Raw genomic sequence first — 11,806 nt, 5'->3', positions numbered from 1 at the left:
TTAATTTTTCGAGCAAATTTTTGTCTGATATTTATCCACTTTCAGTCATTTTATTTTTATTCTTTCGCCAAAATGTTCAAAAGAAATAAATAGAATTTTCCGTATTCTCATTTATTTTTATCGTGTGTAGTTAGAAATGTGCAAATTTTATTTTATTTGATGATTTAAATTGTTTTAAATCAATTAAAATCATATGGAAGGGGAATTTTGGACATTTTAAAATTGCTTGTGCTTCTTTGGATTAATCAGGATCGTCGATTAAAATTAATCCACGGTTCTCATTTGCAATCCTTGTCTTATTCCATTATCCAATCAAAATTAGAATTCAATTAAAAATATTATTAAATAAAATCAAATTAATGAAACAATATCTCTCTTCCTCTAATTGAAAAACACCATGTGGTCACTCTCATACAAGATCCACAGAAAGAAAATTTTGGGGTGATAACTCATGGTACAGAGAAAAGGAGGAGTCACCTTCTTCACTAGAGGACAAAAATGTTCCTCCCAATGGCCAATAGATGTCAGCTGAGTGGACCACTAGTAAATAAGAAGACTCTCTCTCTCCAATCGAGGGGAGGTTACAACGATAAAAAGAAAAAAAAGAAAAAGTGGAGCAAGGGTCCACAACCTCCATTAACCCTCTCGCTGAGAAATAAAGGAAAGAAAGAAACGGAAAACTCTTCTTCACTCACAAACCACCATATTCTTAAACACCTCATTTTCTTCACCACATCACAGCCACGCAAGCCTACCACCCAGCTTTCGCCACTTTCACACTATCGTTGTTGCACATCATTTCCTCACCTGCACGCGTCTACCACAAACGTCGACACCTCAACAACCCCACACATCATCACACCACTCCCCCAACCTCCGTCAGAATACATGCCATCAAAACACCGTCATCACACCACTCCACCAACCTCCATCGGAATGCACATCATCAAAACACTGTTATCACAACCACCATCCCAAACCCTCCGTCGCCGGCGAGACCCCCTTAAACACCAAAACCACCGCCGCGGTAAAACCCCTCCTCCAACAACCTTCACGGCGAAACAACCTACAACAACAACAACTTCCAGCCGACCTCCATTCGCGCCGCGAACAAACTTCACACCTTCGGCCTCGCCAGCGAATCCGAATCACCGTACAATGTTGCTTTTGGAGGATGTTCATATGCAGTTAAGTCCAACTTTGTTCAAATATTTGTCATCAATATGGTTGTGGTAGCACAAGCTTAGTCGGAGTGTGGTTCTCTTTGTCATTTTGTGCGCGAATGGAGCAACACAGAGCACGCAGGTTTGATAAAATTATTGTGAGGATCTACTAAAAATGCACTTTGTTTATATGATGTTGATGAGTTCATTAAAAATGTTGTTGAATCACTGCCGCACGCTCAATTATGATGATGACAATGTAAGCTTCAATCCTCAATATTGTGAGAAGCAAATTGAGTTTTCATCTTGAATCTTTGTGTATTCGAGTTTCGTTTTTCCGTAATATTACTTCTCTTCTTTATGAATTTGATTTAGTCATTACTTTTATGGTGGTGTTTTGTTTGTTTTCATATCTTTGATTTCATTTGCAGTTGGGTTATTTTATTTGGTTATGGATTTGGTTGCAACTTTGTAATTAAATGCATAAGAATTTGTTGTTGATCTTGTCGAGAAATTTGGTTTTCAATATTCTTTTTTCCTGTAATCTATGGTGTAAATGTATGTGTCGCAAAAAGAAAAGGATATTTCGGAGGTTGTTAAATCATAATTCCCAGAGGCAAATCGAGTGAGAGAAGGAAGATTTGGCTTTTATTTTTCTTCTGTTCTTATATAACCTTGCCATGTGCCACGATGTGACAAGTTCATTTTGAAATTTGAAAGGGAGTAGCAGGTGCACCGTTGTATTCCCATGATATCAGTGCATCTTTTCTTTTTATTAGGATTTTGTGATGCATTTGATTGTTGGGCCATCACCATGTTTAGCCTTAAGCCCATCAATTCATAAACCCTTTTCTATTGTTACACCTCCCATTTTATTGTAAATTACATTGTAAACATTGTAAATAATTTTGTGTGGTGCTATTTGATCTTGTTGCATTAATTACGTTTAATCATATTTATTTTCACAGATTCGACAACTTCATGCCGATATGCCACCAAATTTCTAACATATCAATAGAATACTTTCACCGTGTTATGACCTTGCGTATGACATTAATCATGTTGTCATTTCGTACAAACCGGTTCTTGAGCACATGTGACCGATTCAATTCATTATTTCATTGATTTAGTTAATTAATTTTAATTATTTAATTCAATTAAATAATTTTGATAATTAATTTTAATTAGTTTAATTAATCAATTTAATCAAATTCAAATAAATTTTATTTTCTAATTAAATATTGATCAATTTATTTTAATATCATTTCAGTCATTCTCAAGATAAGCCCATTCAATTCCCAAACCACTTTAAACCATAAAAGTAAAACAATTCTCGATTCAACCGTGCCCATTCCCATACCCTTATAAGTCGATAGCTTTTAGCATCGTCATCAACCTCACATAGCTTACTCTTGGGCTTTCTTACAATGAGACCTATTCGGTTATTAAATAATCGACTAGATGATTGATTCACTAAAATCCAATTCATTCGTAAATGCAAATTTAAAACCTCGATCCAATGTCGAGTATTCTTATTCAAAATTAATTAAGATACCTAATCACGACTAAATACCATTTCATTTTGGAATGAAAAGGGGGGTGGTTTTGAGTTTTCAACTCCTCTCCTCGATTATTTGAATATGAGTTCTCTTACTCAGTTATTCAAATAGTTGTCATTTCTCTCCGTTTAAGCTTAATCAAATCGAATCATTTTCGTATTAAGAAATGAAAAAGGGGATAGTTTTGAGCCTTCAACTCCTCTCCTCGATTGTTTGAATATGATTTTTCTTACTCGGTTAGTTAGACAATTGTCATTTCTTCATAAATTTCTAACTCAATTAAAATCAAATTATTTTCATAATAATGAGATGAAAAGGGAGATGGCTTTGAGCCTTCAACTCCTCTCTCAATTGTTTACGAGTTCTCTTACTCGGTCAGTTAGACAATTGTCGTTTCTCTACAAACCTCTAAACCCAATTAAATCAAAACATTCTTATAACAAACTAAATGAAAAGGGAGATGGTTTTGAGCCTTCAACTCCTCTCCTCGATTGTTTGAATATGAGTTCTCTTACTCGGTTAGTCAAACAATTGTCATTTTTCCACAAACTTATAACTTAATTAAATCATTTTCATAATAAACTATACGAAAAGGGAGATGGTCTTGAGCCTTTGATTCCTCTCCTCAAATACTTGGATATGAGTTGTCTTACTCATCCATTCGAGTACTTGTCGTTTATCTAAACCACATCAACCATGCGCAAACTTATTTTCATAATCATTCAGATGAAAAAGAAAGTGGTCTAGAGTCTTCTATTCCCTTTCCCGGCTATTAGGATAGGAGTTGTCTTACTCGACTATCCCTTTATTCGTCATCCATTTAAAACACCTTAACTATTATCAAAACCTCTCATAATTAAGTATGAAAAGGGAGATGATCTAGAGCCTTCGATTCCTCTCCTCGACTATTAAGATACGAGTTATTTTACTCGACTATCTGAGTAATCGTCATCCAACAAAACTTCTTAACATATCAAACCTATCTTTTTCTCGCCCACATGAGATTGAAACCAATCAAACAAAAAATCAAACATATTAACCTAACTTGTCACCCCCGTGTGATCAAAGCTCTTTTCAGAAAGAACACTATTTAATCCTTTCTAATGCGCATACTAAACTAGTGCTTAAGCCTCCTATGAGAATAGACAAGCCAACGTTTAGCCTTTAGAACGCGATCTAAACAGTTGTTCACTAAAAGACACCAACCAATTGTAGTTCTCCGAACTACGAATGCTTTGATTTCCTTATTGCACCATAAGGATACGTAGGCACGAGATTGCAAGATCTTGGCGAGCACACTAATAAAAAAACCTCCATTTTCCCCCTTTATGAGGTTTCCATCCATCTCTATTTATCCTTTATTCATTCGAAAAAAACAAACAACATAAGTTAACATTCAAATCGCAAATTAAACTAAAAGGTTCCCGTTGAGTACAACGAACGTGAGGGGTGCTAATACCTTCCCCTTGCGTAATCGACTCCCGAACCCGAATATGGTTGCGACGAACATTATTATTTTTTCAAAGGTTTTATCGATATTTTCCTATTCCTTCATTGGGATAAATAAAGTTCGGTCGCGACTCTGTTCGAACTAAAATTTGTCTGCGACCATCGTGAGGGATCGTATTTTTCGAGATGCGACAACATGCACTCTTCTTCATTTAAATTTATGTTTGATGAATAAATGTTTATTTTTTGTTTTTGTAATGCTTCACATTTTCCTTTATTAAATTTATGTTTTTAGGCCAATCGATTGTCTTCTAACACCAATCGATTGGTCCTTAATTTTTTTTCTCAAATTTTTCTAACAGTAGCTTCATACAATCGATTGCTTAATACCATCAATCGATTGGCCCATGGTCATTTTCCTTTTTTTTCTATTTGGCCGAAGCTTCATGCAATTGATTGGTCCAATTTTTTTTTCCTTTAAAAATAAGTTGTTTTAAGCCTTGCCAATCGATTGGTCCCTTTATGTCAATCGATTGGTCCTTGAATTATTTTTGGCATGCGCATGATTTATGTTAATGCAGTCTGCATATATACTTCTACACTCCTTTAATTTCTTTTAATTTCTTTTGTCTTATTATACTACTATGTTTATTCACATTTATTCCACCTTTTGTTTTTGGAAACTGACACACGTTTTCTCTTCCCTAGTATCATGTGAATCCTTTACCTAGTCTTTCTATTTATCTCACTTTAATTTTTTATTTAATTCTTTTTATTGAATGGTCCAATCACATTGACCCATCATAACTCCTTTTATGTTACTCCTTGGTAATAAAACCCTACCTTCACTCTAAGAAAATTCATCACTCTCTCTCATAAGTGACCAGCTGGAAATTCTCTCCTCTTCCTCCATTACTTCACTTGTGTTCTCTTAGAAAAGCTATGGCTTCTCAACTTAAGGTAAATGGGAAAGGAAATGCATCAAGTTCCAGAGGTCCCTTAGACCTCTCAAGGCTCTTCACCACTCAAAGTCAACAAGAAAGGTATGAAAAATTCTTCTTCCAAAAGAATATTATGAAACCCAAATATGGATCTTTTATATCTTTTCCAAAATCAGTTTTCAGTTTTCCTTCTGTCTTTGAGATTTTGGGTTTAAGCGATCTAATTTGTGAACCTGATAATTTATATCCCGAACTTGTCAAAGTTTTCTACTCTAACATGGTTTTAAAGAAGGGCAAACTTACCTATGTGGTAAAAGGAGAACCAATTTCCATGAGTTCCACCAATTTGAGCTTTATTCTTGGTGTTCCCTCTGAAGGATATAGGTTTTCTAGAACCAAAGTTCTTTGGGAAGGCTATAATAAGCATAGATTTTATTATAGTCTAAGTAGATTGTCTGAGGATCAATTTTATAACAAGAGAAAGAAAAGCTTAGGAGGTCTTCCAAAACGTGTCTATTGGTCACCGGCTAAGTTTTTCGTTGATGATAGAATGCTTCATTACTTCTTGGTATATGTTATTGTGCCTAGATACTCAAATCACTGCATTATCACTGATTCTGAAATGGTACTTCTCTATGCTATCAAGAACAACATTCGTGTAGACTGGGGGCATACCATTTTATGCCACATGCTGTCACACAATGAACATGCAGACGGGTTACCTTATGCTCACTTTTTAACCAGGATTTTTCATCACTTCAATGTAAATCTGGAAAATGAAGTATGTCTCTCTATGAACAAGCTATCATACTGCATCAGCATCAAGGTGATCAACCGGGAAATGGGAGTTATTTTCAACCAAAGAACTCATGAGATAAAATATTTAGAATATGATGTTGTAGAAAACCAGCCTGAGACTCATAGTGATTAAGAAATCAACCCTTCTCTAAACCACATTCCTCTAGAAGCTCCAGCAGTACAACCATCAAACTAAATGATCATGGACTATCTTCACGAGTTTAGAATAGATGTCATGACTGAGATTGGCCACTTATCTTCAAGAATGGATCAATGGGAACTTTTCCAAGGTGATTTTCCAGGAGGTGGTTCCAATGTTGACGGGAATGATATGTGATTGCATCTCTCGTTCTTTTGTCGTGTTTTCCTTGTCTTTCTATGTTCTTATGGTTGTTCGTACTTTACTTATGGTTCTGTCTTTGTGTGTAATATGGTGTAATATTTAAACTTTTGTGTACTGGATGTTTGTTTAATTTCATAACTTTCTAGTTGTTATTATTTTCTTTTCCCTTCTTTTTGATAATGCCAAAGAGATAGAAGATTGTATGCTTGTTTGTGTGTATGTGTTACTCTCTAAAAGGGGGAGAATGTGAACACAAGCTTTAATCATGATTTTGATGAAGACAATATTTCAAACTCTCCATATCAAAAGAAGGAAAAAGAAGGATCTTATCAAAACTTTGTTCAAGACTTTCATGGATCAAGTTTTAAGGTATATGAAATTCTTGACATATACACTCTTAGTGCTCAAAGTTTTTTGATCATGCATTGTGTCTTCTTTAAAAATCTTTCTTATAACATCATTGTGGTTTTGGATAAAAAGTAGGGAGATTTCATTTTTTAAAGGTGTTTTAACTTAGAAAAAATTTCACATTTTTTATGCACTAATCGATTGGTGTTATGTGTCAATCGATTAAGTGAATTTTCTGTTTCTAAAAATTTCATTTCATTTGTTGAGCCAATCGATTGATGCTTTGAAGCAATTGATTGGTCCAAGTTAAAATTTTCAATTTTTGCCTTATGTCAATCGATTGATCCTGTTTAATTTTTGAAAAATCTGAAACATATTCTTTCACTCTTTACACCATTTCATCATATCTTTTCATGGCAATCTTCACATCTTTTCATTAACATTTTTTAGACTTTTCTAACCATTACCATGTTGTTTTGAAAGGACGCTTTCCCACTATAAATACTCTTCAAAACTTCATTACTCACTCATCTCTTTCAATCAAATTATAAAACCTCTCTGCATATTTCTTCAACATAATTTTCACAAAAAGATACTTTTTGAAATTCATTTTCATTTCATACTCTTCAAAAGTATCCTTGAGCACTTAAAGAGCATTTTATCTTAAACCTTCATATTGTGAAAGAGAAGAAGATTCTAATCATTTGATTAAATCTTATCCATTGCAAAATATTTCTACTTACACAAATCACTCTGTAAATTCCTAAGTATCAAGGATTGTTTGATATTAGGCGTGGTTACTTATCATTCAAGATTGTTAGAGATAAGTTTCAAGAAAAGGAATGGTTGTTTTCTTTTCTTGTGAAATAAGTTTCAAGAGGATTGTTCTTGATAACTTTGTTAGAGGCTTGTTTAGGAAGATCTAACTATAATAAAATCTCTTACATATTGTAAGGGGACTAGAGTACTCTCGGATTGTGAGGGGAACCAGTATAATTCTGGGTGTGCTTTATCTTCTGCACTTTATTGCTTTCTTCGCCTAATCAATCCAGAAAAGAAAAGAACCTTTTTCTATCAAATCAGGATAAAATTTCTAAACCTAATTCACCCCCCCCCCCCTCTTAGCCTTATTCCTAACTTACAAAAAGAAATAAACATTTCAGGAAAAGGGAGGCTTCCACATCTTCACAAGGCCACATGCTATGAATATCATATTAAAGGTAGTGCACTGTCAGTGTAAACTAGTTTTACACTATCATCCAATAGAATTATAACATTATGTCATGTCATACCAGTATTTTAAAATTAAATGTATGACTTGGCAGGATACACAACGTTCACCATATCCAACAAAGCCATCGAGAGACTGATATGTTTGATAAATTACAGGTATTGGATCCCCAACCTCAGTCAGATGAAATATGGGAATTTCCCATTCTAGAGAACTTCAAGTCACCCTCCTTAGCTAAGTTCGATGGACGTATCGACCCGTATGAGTATGTCACCTCCATTAACACTCAAATGAACATCATTTGAGAACCTGACACTTGAAAACCAAAGCTCTTGTCTGACAACTTTAGGGATACAACCATGAGATTGTATATGGGCCTCCCTAAAGTCTCTTTCACCAACTATTAAGACTTGGTGAATAAATTAGTCCATCAATTTGGTGCAAGCACGCTTCAAAAGCTAATAGCCACATGCATGTTCAACATGCGCCAAGGTCCATCAGAGTCCTTGAGGGAGTTACTCGCCCGCTTGATTGAGGAAAACTTCAAGGTTATCCACCCCCAATCAGGAAATATTCATAAGAGCGTTATAAAACAGTCTCAATGCAAGACACTTCAATGGATCTCTCACCTTGAGACCAACGACAATATTGGTTGAGGTAGTAACATGAGCAAAATGTTACATCAAGCGGGGGGGGGGGGGGCAAAGTAATTCTAAGAAGAAGGCATGTGATGCAAAATAATGCATTTTCGGAGGCTGACAACTCGAGAAAGAATTAATACAAATTTCCCATGAGAGACAAAGCAACATTCAAGTGGGGTGTAAAGTATAGTGAAAGCTTCACCCCCCCCCCCTGAATGCCCGTTTAGAAGATATGATGATAGGTCTTGCACATGCACAATATCCCTCAACCAACAACTCCCAAGACGTAAGTCATGAGGCTTGATTCTCATAGTTGGTGTAAATTCCATAAGGTGAAAGGACATTATACCGAAGATTGTTACCAACTAAAAAAGATAAACTGCCTCATTCAAGAAGGCCACCTGAAGAAGTATATTAAGAGCATTATAGTCAGAGGATCAGGCGAATCCAATTTCTAGGGTCTAGACTCGTTGGATAGTCTGGTATATAAAAGAAGGGTATGAAGCTAGTTAAAGGTGGTGAGGATCAAGTTATTCACCACACACTTCATATTATTGCAAGAGGATTTACTAAGTTCTATATTTTTCAGTCTCGCCCAGAAAGCATGAACCCGCAAAGTCCTGACCATTGATAGTTTAACCGTTGAATATTAGGATGTCAAACCAAAAGCTCTAGAGGATAGGATCACCTTTTTCAGAGAAGTATGCCACCGAGATTCACCCCGACAACGATGACCCCATGGTTATTATCGTTCATTGCGGTGATTGGGATATCAAAAGAGTTTTGGTTGAATAGAGAAGTTCTGAAGACGTCATCTATTAGGATGCATTTTAGAGGCTTTGTCTGAACATGGAGGACCTAAAATACTTCCAATGGTCACTGGTTGTTTTCTAGGCAACTGGTAAAGGTAAATGGCTACTTAACACTGAGGACTACCTGTTGAGCAAAAGAAAATGCCAAAAATATTGAGGTAAGGTATCTAGTTATTGATGCACCCTCATCGTATAATATGATCATACGGAGGCATATTTTTAATCATTTAGGGGCCTTCATATCCACCTTGTATCTATGTATGAAGTACTCATTCTCAAATAGGTGGGTAGGACTCATCCAAGGAAATCAAGAGATTTCTATAAAATTCTATGTGGAAAGTTTAAAGTTAAAAAGGGTCGGAGCAATATGCATAAGCACCTTGAGCATGAAGATAGGGATGGAACCGCTTGAGAAAGCTTCCACTGGGGATATTATCTCCAATTCCAATGAAGAGATTGCCAAATCTACGATGAGGGTGCCATGATCGCCCTCATTTATTTTAGTTTTTTTAGCATTTATTAGTTTGGGTGAGTTGTAATCTCAGCCAGGTTTGTAAGGATGTTAATGTTTTTATAAGGGCACTTTTTCCGGAAGTGTTGAACCAGCCTTCGATTTTTAACGAGACCCTCTTTTTATTTATATGAATGTTGGATTGTTACTAGTTTACCACCAGGGTCTCAAAAGGCAAATGAGTGAGGTCAATATCGCCTCTTACGGCTATTAAATATGTTTAATCCCTATATGGGAGTCTTTTCCACCTCTTAAGGCTATTAAACATGTTAGATACTTGTGTGGGAGTCCTTGTTTCCTCTTAAGGCTATTATATATGTTGGATCCTAATGTAAGAGCCCTTGCCACCTATTAAGGAGTTTATACATGCTAGATCCCTACATGGGAGTCCTTGCCGCCTCTTAAGGCTATTATACATGTTGGATTCCTACATGGGAGTCCTTGTTGGCCTTTAAGGCTATTATACATGACGGGTCCCTATGTATGAGTCCTTTCCACCTCTTAAGATTATTATACATGTTGGATCCCTATGTGGGAGTCCTTGCCTCCTCTTAAGGATATTATACATGTTGGATCCCTATGCTAGAGTCCTTACTACCTCTTAAGGCTATTAAACATGCTAGATCCCTACGTGGGAGTCCTTGCCCCTCTTAAGCTTATTAAACATGTTGGATCCTTGCTTGGGTCTCCTTTCCACTTGTTAAGACTATTAAACATGTTGGATCCAGATATGGAATTCCTTATCGCCTCTTAAGGCTATTAATCACGTTGAATCCCTACTAGGAGTCCTTGCCACATCTTAAAGCTATTAAACAATGTTGAATCCCTGCGTGGGAGTCTTTTTTGCCTCTTTAGGCTATTAAACATGTCATAACCTTGTGTGGGAATCCTCGTCACCTATTAAGGCTATTAAACATGCTAAATTCATGTGGAAAAGTTCTTACATCAAAAGTTAGGACATATACTAGTCCCTGGACAAAACCTATGGCGCCCTATGGTATGGTGAGTAGGTCCAAACATAGAACTTTTAACCATGGATAAATGATAACAAATGATAAAAACATAATACATGGAATCCCTTAAGGGCGATGTTCAAGGTTACATAAGTTCCTTTGGGCCAAATTGCCAGGGGTGCAAATACAAAGACGACAGAAAAATCAACAGGTGGGGGAGTTTGTAAGTCATTGAACCTCCTCAGTAGCCAGCTTCTCTTCAGGAGCATCCCCGACAGAGTTTATTACCATGATGGCATCCTCTTCCGAATTGTATCCCTCAAGATTAGCTTAACTATTTAGGGCAGACAAGACAGGAGGTCTAGAAGGTTGAGAGATAGCTGAGACATCCATTAACTTTATATCATGAGTGACCTTAAACATTTCCATTAGGCTTAAGTCCAGCTTAGGGTAAAGAAAGACTATTTATTCATTGGCCCTTTCTAATTATATATCAGAGGCCTCCTCCAAATCGTCCTTCAAAAAAGTGACCCCGTCCTTCAACCTCTCATGTGTGTCGAGGGCCTTTTTCATCAATTCTCACAGCTCCCATTTTATGGTAGCAAACTCTTGGGAATTGGAATCTGACTTCTGAAGTTTTCCTGACAATATCACTTTTTCCTCTTGCACAGTCTTGATTTGAGTATTCCCTTTATCCACATCTCCTTGGTACTTAAAGAACTTCACCTTATGCTCCTTATCATCCTTGGCGTGCTCCTCCCTATTGATTCACTCCATAAGGATGACGCTCAACAGAAGGATGTCCTTGAGATTAGACCGCTTCGGGGAAGGATGGTCGGAGATCGCCTTATAATACACTGGGAAGTCTTCAAGGAAAGGAATGTGAGCGCCTATGAACTTGGTAGCATCGGAGGTGTCATAAAACCCAGACAGTTTATGGGGCTCGCCTCATAGAAGACGTTGTCTTGCATGCAGAAGTCACTAGAATTGCCTTACCCTTAGAGGAAGATTTAACCTCCTGTCTCTGGAACTTTAGGACTGAAGACCCAGTTGAGGC

General features: G+C 36.4%; 1 protein-coding gene across 1 annotated transcript; it reads left to right on the top strand.

The window, feature by feature from the left end:
- Positions 1-510: 510 nt before the first annotated feature.
- Positions 511-1,236, top strand: LOC127082563 (uncharacterized). Its single transcript, XM_051022797.1, has one exon. The coding sequence runs from the start codon at positions 511-513 to the stop codon at positions 1,234-1,236; it is 726 nt and encodes a 241-aa protein (XP_050878754.1).
- Positions 1,237-11,806: the final 10,570 nt, after the last annotated feature.

This window comes from Lathyrus oleraceus, chromosome 5 (genome assembly GCF_024323335.1).
Source record: "Lathyrus oleraceus cultivar Zhongwan6 chromosome 5, CAAS_Psat_ZW6_1.0, whole genome shotgun sequence".
Lineage (NCBI taxonomy): Eukaryota > Viridiplantae > Streptophyta > Magnoliopsida > Fabales > Fabaceae > Lathyrus > Lathyrus oleraceus.
This window is presented reverse-complemented; position numbering and strand designations above follow the sequence as displayed.